The following is a 15,509-nucleotide window of genomic DNA, read 5'->3' as shown; positions in this document are numbered from 1 at the left end:
AAAGTACCGGTATTTCTTTAAATACAAGCACTTTCTTTTGGATGTGAAAAACATGGTTACAAAAAGCTTAATTTCAAACCTGTGTAGTAAGTGGCTCAGCATTAGCAGAAGTTGGAGGTGGCTTGTACTCTGACAACTTTTTGCCTCCTGATGACCTTGATCTTGACCTAGATTTCTTTGACTTTGACTCTGTCTTCTCATTGTTGATAGTTATTAGCACCAAATCATCTTTCTTAGATTTCGTCTTCTTGTTTTCTCCATCCCCCGCCTCCTTAATTGATTGTTCATTCTTTGAAGACAGACTTGGACCAAGTTGAATGGTCCGTACTTCATTGATGGGCGATTCACTCCTTTCTTTTTTCCCCTCCTTTTCTTCTTCGTTGATCAGAGGTGAGAGCCTTGAGAAGACACTTCGCCTTCTCGACTGTTGAGATGTGGACAGTTGAGCTGGAACTGTTTCACTCCCCGAGGCAAGCTGATCTATCTCACTCAGAATGTTTGGAGAGCGCCTCGGAGAACTCTGTGATTTCTTGGCCTCTGTTTGAGCAACGAGTGTGGGAGACTGTCTCTGTGCTATCAGCTTTCTCTTGGTCTCTGGAATAATAACAGTAAGGGTCTTCTCTTGGGGTGAAATCTTCTTCACAGGCACAGGGACTTCCAAGGGAGGTGTCTTTGATTTTACCCGATCTCTAAGACCTGACACACTTGCATTCAATAACAAATTCTTTGAACTGTCCTCCTTTCTGCCTGATTTTACTTCTTCCTGTTCCAATTTTTTCCTCTCCTCGTCCACAAAATCAATTCGAATTTTTGGAATTGTGTTTTTGTCTTTTTCCCCCGTGTTGTTTGAAACCTCTGTATTGTTGTTGTCATCAAGGACCTCTTCTGTTTCTGTTGTTTTTTCCATTCTAATTTCTTTGCCACAAGTGGAATCTGGGAATCTTATAGGAGAAATGTGAATTTTCTGATCTTTACCTTCTTCTTGAGAACTTCCTGTTGTGACTGTAGATCCATCCAACTTGCTTTCTTCTTCGAAGTTTGATGAAATTTCATTTTTAATGTCAACTTCTGGATTCTTTTCAGAATTTACCGATGTAGGACTTTTGATGATTTCATTTGTCGAAATGGGTGAATCTGAAATCACAATGACATCATCCACTTCTTGTGTCAAGTCTGTATCCATTTTGTTGGATTGTATAACTTCTGAATTATTCTTTTCAGAACCACCTGATAATGGACTTTGGACAAAATCATTTGACTTGGGTGAATCTGAAATCACAATAACATTATCCAATCCAGAAACTTGACATGTGTCAGTTGTATTCTTTTTGTTGGATTCAGAAATTTCAGACATCACTGTGACATCTATATTTTCTTTAGAAGAATCTTCATCTGCTTTCTTTTCTGTCTTGGGTGGTGTTGAAAAGAAAGATGGGAGTGTTTTACATTCCTGCATAGAGAATCCAAGTATTTTGGACCAGAAAGCTGTTTCATCATGCGGACCTTCAGTTTTCTTTTCTTGAACTGAATCCTTGTTCAAATTTTCATTGGATTCTGCACTCTGTGATTCGATAGAATTTTCAGCATTTTTTAATTCAGCAGTTTCCTCCGACTTTTCTTGATCTCTAATTTCAGGTGCTGTAAAAGTATTGGTAATTTCAGAATTATTCTTTCCAGGGTCTACATTTTGGCTTTGCATTGAAGCTTTCAGCGTTTTCATTGTGTTTTCTATAACATGATTCAACTGTTTCCCTTCATCTGGGGTGATGAAACTCAATGAATTACTGTCAAAATTCATCAACATGTCCAGCCCCTGGGATATAGAATTCAACTGATCTGACAGCACTTTTTCAAATTTATCCTGTGAGTTTTGTGATGATGACAAAGATCTAAACGATGTTTGAGATGACGAAAGCGAACTAACTGTAGTATCATCATTGCCGTCTTCAAATTGAGAACGAACCAGATTAATAATTTTCTCGACTTCGGGAACAGCAGCTCCGATCTTCTCCGAGTCCTTGCTGGTCTCCTGTTCCTCTTTTTCTGTGTTGCTGACCACTGTGGCCTCTTCATCTTCACAAAGACGTGGAGATTTCTCCAACTGAAAAGCCTCCTCTTCAAATCTGTAAACAAGCTCATCATCTGAATGGTTCCCTTCGTACGTTGCCTCTGCGTCACCGTTGTGGGTGGGTTCTGAGGTGGAAATGCTTCTGACGCGTCCCTCTTTCTCCGGCAGAGTCTTATGAACCACGCTGTTTATAGAATTCACGAGGATGGCCTCTTTAAGACTGTATGGGCTGTTATCATGTATTCTGAAAAATATAGTCATATATCCGATTCAAATCCATAATTTAAGCGTATTGAAAGCAGAAAAATTCACTTCATTACATACTCTTAAAACAGCACTGATAAGAAACATTCTTCTATTTACTTTATTACAACATTTAGCAATTATTTGTTAATCATCTGAAACCATTCATTTTACATTAAAAACATTTATTAATGATTTTTGATAATTAAAAAAAAAAAAGGCACTACAACATTCAAATAAAATAATTCTGATTTAATATCATTACTGCAGAAAACCTCAAGTTTTCTAAAACAGTTTCTGTATTTCAAAAGAGAATAAAGCTTCAATTTCTTCTGTCAAAATTCAAATTGTAAAATCTCACCCATGGATGCAATCCTTGACAAGCTGTTCCCTTGAAATCCACTTGAACTTAGATTCCACTGGTGTATCATTGGTGACAGTGATCTTCAGCTCCAGAGGGTTGGGCCCATCTTGAACAACCCGGTCTGTATCTGGATCGAACTCATCTTCGCTGCACATCTGATGATCATCGCTCCATTGGCCATGAACAATACCTGCATCCAGTCCGGGGTGAGAGGCTTCACTGAACACAGAGCGATGCTTCTTACCATGCTCAGGGTGTGAAGCATCCATCTCCCTTTTTGATCCTTTATGTGTGTCCAACTTATCTTCCTGAGCTTTTGAGATATAATCTTTGTTTTCACAGGTTTGATGGTCTGAAGGTTTGTCAAAATGAGAACTAATGGATGATGGCTCAACAGAATTCAATAGGTTTTTATCATTTGAGAGCTGACTTGTCAGAGAGAAAGTAGATGACACTTCGTTCGCTTGATGGAAATCTCTGCCAGTCTCCAGATCCACTAAGTCACTCATCATAAATCTTCCCTCCTTGGAATCCCCGACGATGTCTTCATGATTTTTAATGGCAGGTTCTTGTTCCATTGATTGTTTATTGATGTCTAAGTTTTCCTTAACATTTCTTTCTGGCTGAGGAAGGAATTGATTCATCACATTTAGTAAGTCTTTTTCCATTTTCATTGATCTCTTCTTTGTTGCTTTCTTTAGTGTAGAAGTATTTTCAATTTTATTCCTTATATCAGAGGTAACACCATCTTCCTTTGAGAGAGACTGTGCAAAAACTTTGTCCTGACTTTCACAGCCTCTGCTTTCTGTTGTATTTGTCTTTATATCAGTAGAAGACACAGGTATATCCCCTATTTTCTGATCCGACTTCTCAATGTTGCAGACTTCATGAACTTCCTCTTGTGGACATTCAGTAGATTCAACGACATCGCATGGAAGGAAAGAGTCGCTGCTATTTGCTTTAACATGATCCTCTGCTTCTATTACAGTTACACTTTCTTCTACAGCTGACGGATCTTTAAAATCAACAGATGGATCTTTCAAATGATGTTCACTCTCTGAAAGCTCCTCCATATCAGCTGACTGAGCTTTTGAATGATTTTTATTCCCTGTGTGAGGAACTGTCTCCAAACGTTTTGGTTCAGTCACTTCCAAAAGAACCTTTTTTTCCTCTAGCTTTCCAACAAGAGGTTCTAAAGAATCAGTAGACTCTCCACCAATACTCTCTATTGGGTATTCACAAGTTGCTTCAGAATTACTGGTCGTCTCCATTTGTTGCTGGCTCTCAGTTTGTTCAAGGACGGTGGTTGATGAGTTTGACTGGACATCTTCAGATAAATCCTTCATGTCCTCTGATGAATGCAATGGTGATGGTGTAGCATGATCAAGAGTGGAGGTAGAAATAGACAATGGCTGCTTCTGTTTCTGTATCTTTGGAATCTTCTTCAGCGGCATTTTAGCACTTGTAATGATGCCTTCTATGATAGCTACAAGAGACAGAGAACATTTTACAATGAGGATTTTTATATGTATTATAACATCATATAAAATATCATGATTCAGAATGAAAGTCTTTTCATGAAAAGAAACACTAGATGATCACTAAATTTCATATGATGACAATGATTTATTAAGGATAAAAAGTTGCATTATATAAAAGTTATTTAAATTAAACAGCTGTACATGCTTTTAATCATAACTGAGAACCAAGGGAAAACTTGTCAGGAATTTAACTGTATGGCGAAGGCATGCAGCCAACATGAAAAAATTGTTCAATCAAGTTAGGGAAATGTTATGTAAATGTATAACAAAATAAGAAAACATGCATATATGCAATTTTTTACATGATTTCAATCAGTCTCATAAAATAAGAAATACAGCAGCCTCCTCAAAAAAGAATTCTCATTGACTGAACAAAGAAGCTAAATTTGGTAGAACCTGGGACTGCAGAGGGTATTCATAATTTCCTTTAATTTCAGGTGAAACAAGGTATGAAATTTTTTTCCCCCTCAAGTCGGATTTGCAGAATTCCCCCCCCCCCTCCCCCCAAGATTAAAAACACTGAATAGCAGCAATCACAACTTCTCGGGCCTTTCCGGTAGGCTCGGAAAAACACCTCGAATGTACCGTAATCCGGTGAATATAATACGCACTTTTTCCCCAGCATTTTTAACCCTGAGAAAGGGGTGCGTATTATACATCCCTATAGGATTTGGACATATTTTTTCCCTAGCTGAAGCACGGGGTATCATTCTGCCGTATTACCTACGCTGTTCACAGACAGGACCGATACCCCGCTATACATCGTAACATTCCTTCATTATCACATATATATTATTATTTAACCCTTAGGAAATTATTGTTATAGCATGTAATTAAAGAAAATGTATACTTGAAGTCTGTTAATAAATAAACTGTTTCAAAATGGCCTTTAAAAATTAATTTGAACTGCCTATTCTTTATCTCCGTGTACGCCGCCATTACAGATGTTATTAATAGAATGCGGACTTGGATGGCCACGTGCTATTTGTAACCGATCTTTGAAAACAGCTTACACATCATTTGGCTCATTTTTAACCATTTTCATGTAATGCTAACTGATTAATTGCAAATAATTATGAAAATAAATAATTCTATAACCTATTCCGTTAATTGAAGCCATTGAAACAGTTGTGCTCCCCCACCGCTAACGCTTGACACCTTGGGTATCTCAGACACCCCCCTTAGGCTATGTGTACTATACACAACATAACTATTTGTGCATATATTTTATTATGTTCCAGACCTATAATTGATCACTTTGATCATCATCGAAATCATTTAAGAATCTAATTAGGTCCGTTATCTCCATACCTGTACATCGTCCGTTTTTCACTTCACAGGGATTGTAATGACTAAACAACTATATAACGCTTTTTAAAAGTAGTTGATTTTATTTACGGTAGAATATTTAATACTAGGTCTTTTTAAAACATTGATTATGAATTAAAGATATTACCGCGATGTATTAGTTACAATAAATCCGTATCTAAGAAAATATTGTTTTTCTTATTTCCGGTAGCGTATTCCCGCGATGAAGTTGAGCGCGTGCATACCAAGTGTAACTGCTTTGTTGATACTCAGGATTACCGTTTGGTCATTTTTTTTATGCGTATTATACATCCCAACAAGCTTTTTTTCACCATTTTCAGGCCCAAAGTGGGGGGTGCGTATTGTACACTACTGCGTATTATATTCACCGGATTACGGTATTACCTAGGCGTCCATGACAACCCCCCTTTTTATAAAACTTGATATATATTCAACACATTTTACGATCTGTTGAGATGTAAGCTATACTTCATTAAAGTAAACGATATACACTAAAATATAACACAGAAGCGACATACAAGGCTGTCTAGCCTATACTTAATTTAATGGGAAGCGACTCCATTTTGTATAAAATTCTTACATCCGGTGATGTTAATACATTCGAGGTGTTTTTCCGAGCCTGCCGGAAAGGCCCGAGAAGTTGCGATTGTGAATAGCAGTTATTTATCTAACAATTCTGATTATCATAATATGACCTTGAACTTCACCAGTCCTACATTCATGACCTTCAATATGTAAGGTCATCAAGACGAAAATCTACATCTTGTATGTCACAAAGTCCAATACGCTCTACCCATTTATGTTCCATGTTCAGACAAAGAGCAACAATTTATCCAGTCTTTTTCAATGCATAAACAACCTACTACTAATAAATTGGTTTATCAAGTTTTAACATGTTAAAGTCCATGTTAAAAAAATTGGGTAGATTCAAATAATTTGTCAGTAACAACCAGTGTTAGTAGATGAACATTATACCACCTTGCTGAGCCTTAAAATCCTTTTTACTATGGAAAACAGATTTGACCTTGCCAAAGCCTTGAAGGTCAGTCCGTTTGCTTACACCAGGCTTTCTGATATTAGTGAAGGCAGTTCATTAACTGATATACAATCACAGCAAATGATGCATTCCATTATGTATATTTAAGATACAACTCATTATGTGTTTGAAAAAGTTAAGCCAAGTGAAAATAAAAACCTATGCATTCTATAAATATACATATACACACACAGAGGAGAAAAATGGATTTGAAAGAAATCTATGAATGAAAGCTTGTTGAAAAATGAAATTTGTGAAAGCTTTATTAAAGAATGTTTCTCAACTCTATCAGATTACCAATACTTACCCTTTCTTGTATGAATACGATTTGCTGTCATGCTGATATCTGGATCTCTGATGCAGACTGCCTCTCCTCTGGTCCCCGGGCTTACGTTCTGACACTGACCGGTTGTGACTGGTGCTGGCTGCTTTGGGGTACTTGCCTATGGGCCTGCTGGGCTTGAAGTCAGGATACACCTTAGTATACCTGGGCACGGAGCCTCGCCCATCATCAGATTTTGGAGTTTCCGATCGGCATGAAGAGGATCGACTGCGTGAAGTTGTACTCTCCGAATCGCTGTAATGTACCAGGTTTTTCCTGGAATCCTCTGACTTTCTCCTATCATGGGACCCCCCCGACCTCTCCTTAGCTCTTCTTTCATCTTTCCTATTAGACTTCTCTCTTCTTTCATCCTTCTCTGTTCTCCTCTTATCCACTTCTCTTTTACTTTCCTTCCTCTTTCCACCATCTCTCTCACTTCTCTTTGTGTCTGCATTTCTGTCTTTCTTTTCTGTAACCTTCGAGTTTTCTTCCAGTGGAATTGGCACTGGACTAACTGCCCTACTGATACCCTTTTCCAGAGCTGGTTTCTCTGCCTCTTTGTCAGGAGATTTGATCTCGCTGCCATCAGAGTTCACTCGAATCATCCTGATCTCCTTGATGATAATGATCTTTCCTTTCTGGTTTTCTATTTTCCTCTCCCCCTCAGATTCACTTTCTTGTCTCTTCTTCTTTGTTGGATTGTCCCACCTTCCAGGCTGGTCAGAAGTATCAGTTTCCATTTTCTCCACATCAGATTTATTTTTGGATTTGTCCTTTTTGCTCTCAATCATTGCACTACCAGATTCTTCAACATTTTGATTTCTGTTATCTGTACTGTCACTAACTTTTAATTTCTCCTTTGTCTCTTCAACTTCAGGTGCAGGTTTGCTTGGTTTAACAGATTTTGCTTCTTCAGGAACAACCACTTCTATAGATTTATCATCACTGCCTACCACCTCTGACTTTGAAGACACAGATTCTTGGGGCTTGTTTTCTTCTAATGACAAGTTCAAGAAATTTTTCATGTCATTAGCAGTGTCAATTTTTGCTTTCTTTGAGGAGAGTTCATCTGTCTCAGAGGGACGTCTTTTTTCATCCACATTCTCCCTCTCCTTGGGCCTCTTCTTGCTTTTCTTACTCACTTCTTCCAGGGGATCTTCATCCAAATCCATGTCATCCATGTCTAGTCTTTCACTTTCTTTTTTGATTTCTGCCTCTGTGATTTTCCTCATGCGAGCTATGTCCTCTAGACTGTCCAGCTTGAATGTCTCTGGTTCTGGGATTTTCAGCTTCACCGATTCTACTGATCCCTCTTTGTCCTTTGGTCTCCCTTCAGTGTGTTTTGCCTTGCCTTTGAGTTTATCCCCCAAATATTTTTCCTTAGCTTTGTGTTTTTCTTTTACTCCATCTGGTCTAGGTTTCTCTTTCTTCTTTACTTGTTCCACTTTTTTCTTTACAGCAAATTTTGGATCAAGGCTACTCTCCAACAACTGCTTCATATCTTCTGCAGATTCAACCATTTTCTCTTTAATAGCATGTTCACTCTTTTTCTCCTCCATTTTACACACTTTTGGACCTTGTTTTTTCTTACTTTCAATACGACTCCTAGCCAATAGATGTCGTTTGATGGCCTCTTTAGCACGTTGCTGTATTTCCTGTGCTACACACTGCTCTTCGAATACTTTTCTGATTTTTTCAGGCTGCAGAAGACTTGATGCTGGTGGTTTATAGAGGAACCCACTGTCGTATGACACAGGAATGCCAGGGCTGACTCTGGAAGGTTTGGGTGGTTCTGGTAGAGGGACAACTGGGAGTGGGGGTACAGGAGGGCCCTGGGGCAAAGGAGGTGTCCCAGATGGACCTATAAAAGACCAAAAAGAAATTCATTAACAGGCACTGAATTCCTAGGCACTGAAAACAGTTTGAAAACATTGTCTAATTCACAAAAATATGTACGTGTACACGTACTTTGTATAAGTTTATCAAAGATCAGTAGTTTTATTCAAGATGAATACATTTCAATTTTCATAAAGCTCACAACAAATCAACACAAAAATACAACGTTAAATTCATTTTTTACCATTTTTATTGGCACATTTCATATTAAGGGCAATACCCAATGTAAAATTGAAGAAACTACAATTTATTTAAAAAAATTACCTGGCATTTGCTGAGGTGATGGCAAAGATATGGGAGACATCTTTGCACTTGAAAAATCAACTGGACTGATTCCGGCATTGACTGGGCTTCCAAGGCTTTCAGACGTACTTCCTCTGGGCATTGGAGCAACCGGGTTCACTTTGGGAGAGGCGTTTTTAATCAGACGGGGGTCGCTGCGATGAAGGGTGGTCTGCACATTCTTAATGTTGGCTTTGTCTGGGGAAAAGGGTGGGTGTGGGCTACCGTGGGACCAATCAGGCTTATATGGAGAATGGAATGTTTCATTGGAGACATTATGCATCTTGAGATATGGTGGAGTATTGAACTTTGGATCTGATGGAATACAAGTTGGAAATGAAGGCAGACTAGGACTTCTGCTTGGATCAAATCTGTCTGGAAAAGTGGGACCTTGCATGAAATTCCTATTGGGATCAGGAAATCTAGGACCCCCATACCCAAGATCACTTCCAAACTGTTGCACAGGGCCCTGAAACCTTGGATCACCAGTCCGCGGTGGGAAATGATAAGGCGACCGGGGAGAGAAGTTTGGTCTCGGTATATAATGTGGTTCAAATTTTGGACCACTCTGGAATGTGGAGGGTGGAATGAAAGATGATTTTGACTCTGGGGGATAAGGTGCACACTGCTGACCATCCCTGCTTGATCGCCTTTGTGGTGAATTTCCACTGAACTCAGGACTTTGATAATGGTTATGAAACAATGCATGTAGTGGACCCCCCTGTGACATTAGTGGAGAGTGGGGCACTCCATACGGAGGAGTACTAGGGACAGGGGCTGTGCCATACGCAATGGGTGACTGAGGGGGCGTGGAATGAGGGACTGGAAAATTTCTGGGACTTCCGAACTGAGGATTCTGGGGCCACGACACAATGTTGGAGCTTGGAGATCTGTAGTAGTCTCGTTTAGGGGAGGGTGGAACAGAGTAAGGACTAGAGGGAGGTAGGAAGGGTGAGGACTGAGGCGTCTTGGTATGCTCTTCTGACTTGATGGGGTTGGTTGGTGGTAATGGTGGTGTACCAGGTGGATGAGGAAGCTTAGAGAGGGCTGGATGGGAGCTTTCTTTGTGAACTGCTGCTGTGTGGGCAAGTCCTAGAAAAAATTTATCATTGAATTTACAAGGATATTCCCTTGACTACCTTCCAGAAAGGAGACATTTTTATTGATTTTTAGAATACCAAAATGGAAATATTTATTTTGAATAAAAATGTTCGTACAATGTTCTTTTAACACTTTATATCTTACATAGCGTATGTATTTCACATCCATAAGATTTTGTTATCTTGTCAGCTGTTTGTGAATACTGATGTATGATGAAGTCTTTACTTACGTTTTCTTGCAGATGATTTGGATAGAAACAGGCAGTACAGAAGCACTGGGTATTGATGTGGACGACTCAGTCCTAAAGAGATAACAGATTCCAACTTCAGAGAAAAGTACTTTTGAATCTTTTTCCTTACTAACACAAAATTCAACTTCAAAACAGACAACTCTATAATGTCTTTTTATAGTAGATTATTATACCTCTACTGCTTTTATCCTAAAACTACGATGTGGGTATTCTAAAAAAAGCTGTGAATGAGCTCACTACTGGAAAAGCTTACATTCATTTAGACGTAAAGGTACCTTTTTGAATCAGGAGCTAGAATCCTTTTCCTATGATAGCACAGTTGAACTTTGTTATCTCCAACACTGATATTTTGAATACAATTTATATGTCAAAGTGATTTGTAAGTCCCAACAACTTATTTTTTAAGTATTTTACCCTTAATATCTTGAATACTATAGAGCTCAAATATCTAGAAGTTTTTAAACAGCCCCATCTATTTCGAGATAACAAAGTTTTACTGTATTTACCACTATGTGAACACATTTCTCCCCCAAGGAACCAAAAAGAAACTTGCCTAGTTGATAAGTGAGTTCACTTTGTGTAAGCATCAGGAGAGTAACATCCTTCTTCAGCTTTTGAACTGCAACCTAAACAGACGTCATAAAAATATGAATATTGATCATTGTTGATTGTGTATAAACATTAATGTTTCGTTTCACTTTTTTTTATTTTTTCTATGTCATTGCTACAGTATTAGGAAATGACTACAATACATTCATAAAATTGAACTGAAATCATGTCAGTGATCTTAACATTGATAACACTATTAACAAATCTGGCAAAGAAGTATAATTCTAAAAGAGTGATTGTTTTGGTAAATATCACTTACTGCATTGTGTTTTCCTAGGTAATTCATGACCCTCTGAAAGTGGGAGCGTCCCTCAGCAGACATTGGGCGGAGTTCACAGGCATTGATGTAATAGCCGTTCCAGTAGCCCTCGCTGCTTCGACGAATTCCACTCACGTTTTTGAGATATTTCTGCTGGACCTGCTTCACGCCTAGTTTAGAGCTAATGTTGATCTGCCCTCCTCTGTAAACATTCAATATGGTCATCATTCAATATTTCTTTTATTCATTGATTAAACTCTGAATTTTTTCTTCCAGATCTCTTTACCGAGTATAAAATGAGAAGCAAGTTAATGCATGTAGCTAAAACACCTCTAATTGTTAATATCTGATATCATGGATATAATTTTACATTTCGACACATATTTAAAATTTCGATTGCCTAAAATAACAATGCAAAGTAATACAGTTACAATGAACATGTATAATTCATTCAAGCTCACATACATGTTTAAGTCATTTTCATTCTTGCTAAGTTTTTAATAGTATTACAAATTAAACAGATATAACAATGAATCAATGTTGTTTTCCTTTGCACATCGCTGTTATACAATAAATTACAGACTTACAGAGCAGCGGGTTTGACAAATCTTGCCGCTGATGTCATCTCCACGTTACAAGCATAGAGTCCCTTGATGGTCAGACTCCCTGACCACACCACAAACTCCTTGTCCCCCTCCCCCCTCAGGGGGGCCGACCCACCCCGATACACAGGGTGGTGGACTCTGAAACACGACGACAGTATGTCATAACTGAAGATGTCATCCAAAGAAATACTACGCTTGAACAGCCACTGCTTTTTTATTTTTGATTCACAGGTTGTTATAATAGATGAAAGCTAATTTGAAATGATTTGAATTATGATAGAAATGGCTTTAAACTTGTTGGTTGCCTCTGAAAATGATCATAACCAAAGATGACAAAAAAAAAATCTAAAGTTTTACTTTTGATTTATAAGTCTGTTAAATTAGATGTAAGAGTTGTTGTTCATAAATCATCTAAGGATAAAATATGTTTGTGCATGAACAACCGATTCATTTTTAAGCCTTCAAATACCACTAAGGCATCATTATACATCTTTAATTCACAGGTGCTCTTTGAGTTGACAAGACACACTTACCTGGGACTGTTAGATTTGGGGTCTCTGGAGTCCTTCTCATACACAAAGCTGACCACAGCCACCGGACAGACATTCCTTGGGTACTGCAGGACCCCTTCCTCACCATACTCATACATGTAAACCTATTCAAACACATTTAAAATCATATCATGAAGGGTTCTAAGACCTTTTCATAGAAGAAGACTCTTTTAAATCAGAAGAGCCAAGAAGGCTGTGCAAGTTTTCATCTTGATTCAACTGCATGTATAGATTAAACAAAGATTTATCTTATTTGCATATTTTCTTACATTTCTACTGATAAAACGTGCTATTCAAGTTATAATTTTAATTTCACTGCTTTTAAACACAAAATAAAGATGCAGTTGAACTTTGATATCTCGAACACCGATATCTTGAATACAATGGATATGTTGAAGTGATTTGTAAGTCCCAACAACTTACTGTTCAAGTATTTCAACCTCGATATCTTGAATACTCATATATCTCGAAGTTTTTAAACAGCCCAATCTAGTTCGGGATAACAAAGTTTGACTGTATATTTTTTACTGAGGCTTTTCAAACATCTCCATTAGATCAGATCAGTAACAGGCTCTCACCTGACTAGATTCAAATAAGCTCGGGGGCGAGGCTGAAGCGTCTGGGGGTGTGCTGATCACATGACAATCATAGTGTGGGGTGGGCTCCAGAGGATTCTCACTGATGGATTCAGCCACTGACTTAATTCTGCCCTATTACAGCAAAGCAACAGTTCAAATACTCATAAAGAAATTCATAGGAAGAATCAATGCTTTATCTCCTGCATCCTCTTTCATTAACAAAGTTTTATTTACCATTGGTGCAATTCATTATGGCAAAACATGACATTGTACTTGCACTTCTTTTTACACAAATATTCTAATCTCATGCAAAATTTTTAAAATATGGAATACATTTGAAAAATTGAGACAGGCAAATAAAAGTATCCTTGATTTCTCACTAGACTTGCGAATGAAGAAAATTATTGTACCAGTACCAAGTTTCCAAATGAGAAACTGACCTTGATAATCTTAAACAGAATAAGATATCCTGTTTCATTGGGATGGAGTGGGGTTGATTTGATTACATCTGCATGCTTACACAACTGTACCCCTGCAAGTGTAATGTCATACATTTCTATACAGCTTCCATAATCCATACATTTTTTACATACCAAATTTGGCGACACTAACTAAGTTCACAAATAAATCTGAGACTGATCAAAGTAAGATTTACCCATCATTGGGTGTCCAAGGCAGGACTGGGGGTAGTTCCCGATGGGGACCCCGTCCCGACAAATCTTGTACATGAGCTCCTCATCCTCCACACACAGAAAGGCCACGCAGTCACTGGCCTCTTTGTCCGAGTAGCCACTGCTCCTCAGCTCCTTACGTTTTTCCAAGTACTGTAGAAAAGAAATTGCTGCTTATAAAATATATATAAACATTATTACGAGATGTTGCTATTTTTGTTATAATAGCAGAAAACATGCCAAATAAAAAAGATATCCACCAAACCATAATCATAATCTCTACCTGCCTACTCCATCACAATAATCTGTATTATTATTTTTAAAGCAATAGAGGTCAAAGTTATCTAACCAAAATCATTTCTTTCAATAGGGATGATCAACAGTTTCCCTGGCTTAATATTAGCTATTGAAACAAATGCAAAAACACTAACACAAACTGATTTTGATCAGGGTTTTTTTTTGAACACTTTAATAACTATTTCAATTATCTTTTGGAGGAAAAAATAAATAATAATGTCTGATTTTGACTGCAGGTGCCAATTTTCAATCCAAAATCAGTCCCCAAAATTCGCTTAACTCATCTAGCATTGTCTACACAATCATGCAAATTTAGGTTTTAAAGCAGTTAGTGAAATTTTTAAATTCTCTACAGTTGTGACCAGTTTTAAGGCTCACCAGCTTGAGTAGGTCTCTGTTGTGGACGCTCTGTACTTTGGTGTACTTGAACTTCTCAGAAGACTGTGCGTTTCTATAACTCTTCACAATTGCTGGTAAAATCTCATATTGGAACTCACGTGAATTGATCATCAAGTCAACCAAAATGTCTGAAAATTCATAAGAAAGCAATGGTTGAGAATATAAAATAATTCAAGTAAGAATGATGCAAATTCTATTAATCAATAATATTGTGAAAGCATTTTACAAATGAGCATGCCAGTACTCTGCAGATTTTTTTTATTAGCCCACTATTGCCACAGTAACATTCTTTGCAACTAAATAACATCCCAACCAACACCATTACAGATATATCTGATAAGAAATGAATGAATAAATAATAATCCCTACAAAAGGTTCTTGGTCATCATTATGACAAAACATTGTTGATCTTCAAAAGTGCTATTGATGCACATTGAGCCTCAGTAAAATTTTGAAAAGTTTGGTAAACCCTGACTGATTCAGAATCAATTGCCCTTTACTCTGTTTCTTTAATAGAGTTCAAATTGAAATATCAGTAAATATGTTTTTCCAAGATTTCCCCTCAACATCCACATTGTCAATATATAAGAACCCTTATATCATCTCTTCATTTGACCTAAATTTGGTTAGTGTAGCGTCTATATACATGATATTCGTTCCTGGTTATAGTTTCATATCAAAATTTGCAATCAGCTTAATTTCGTATCAAGTACAATATGATCAAATGAAAAAATATGTACAAAATCACATACCAGTGTCATCCTTTTTTCTTTTCGGAATGACAAACGATGATTCAGTCTTCATCTTTGCAGCATCGTCAGCATTCGCCGATGATGTGGTTCCTACAACTTTCGTCTTCCCGCCATCTTGTTTGTTGACGGTGTACGCGGAAACCAAGCCCCGTCTGCTCGCTGCGTCTCCGTTGTTTTCTTGCGTGACATTAGGTTTGGCGCTATCTTCCTTCTCTATATCGACAGATGCATCGTTAGAATTGTCATTACTCGGCAATGTAAAAGTTTCTTGAAGCCTGTCAAACAAATTTGCCATTTCATTTTATCTGCTGTGCATAACTTCACTCATCTTGACATCAAACCACGTGAAATATAAA

The 15,509-nt window shown here is 37.7% G+C and overlaps 1 protein-coding gene across 2 annotated transcripts in view; it reads right to left on the bottom strand.

Moving 5' to 3' along the window:
• LOC105337643 (titin homolog) overlaps window positions 1-15,509 on the bottom strand; it is a 27,653-nt gene extending 12,144 nt beyond the window's left edge. For both annotated transcript variants that reach the window (XM_011442472.3, XM_011442473.4), the window contains exons 1-15: window positions 15,154-15,509; window positions 14,381-14,529; window positions 13,690-13,858; window positions 13,475-13,566; window positions 13,035-13,166; window positions 12,439-12,560; window positions 11,888-12,043; window positions 11,301-11,502; window positions 10,986-11,058; window positions 10,412-10,483; window positions 9,064-10,173; window positions 6,889-8,764; window positions 6,524-6,615; window positions 2,673-4,161; window positions 80-2,312 (exon numbers count right to left, since the gene is read on the bottom strand). In XM_011442472.3, coding sequence (XP_011440774.3) covers window positions 80-2,312; window positions 2,673-4,161; window positions 6,524-6,615; window positions 6,889-8,764; window positions 9,064-10,173; window positions 10,412-10,483; window positions 10,986-11,058; window positions 11,301-11,502; window positions 11,888-12,043; window positions 12,439-12,560; window positions 13,035-13,166; window positions 13,475-13,566; window positions 13,690-13,858; window positions 14,381-14,529; window positions 15,154-15,448 — 8,262 coding nt within the window. In that variant the 5' untranslated portion in view covers window positions 15,449-15,509. The remainder of the gene's footprint in view (window positions 1-79; window positions 2,313-2,672; window positions 4,162-6,523; window positions 6,616-6,888; window positions 8,765-9,063; window positions 10,174-10,411; window positions 10,484-10,985; window positions 11,059-11,300; window positions 11,503-11,887; window positions 12,044-12,438; window positions 12,561-13,034; window positions 13,167-13,474; window positions 13,567-13,689; window positions 13,859-14,380; window positions 14,530-15,153) is intronic.

This window comes from Magallana gigas, chromosome 4 (genome assembly GCF_963853765.1).
Source record: "Magallana gigas chromosome 4, xbMagGiga1.1, whole genome shotgun sequence".
NCBI lineage: Eukaryota > Metazoa > Mollusca > Bivalvia > Ostreida > Ostreidae > Magallana > Magallana gigas.
The sequence above is the reverse complement of the archived record's forward strand: the minus strand, read 5'-3'. Positions and strand labels throughout refer to the sequence as shown.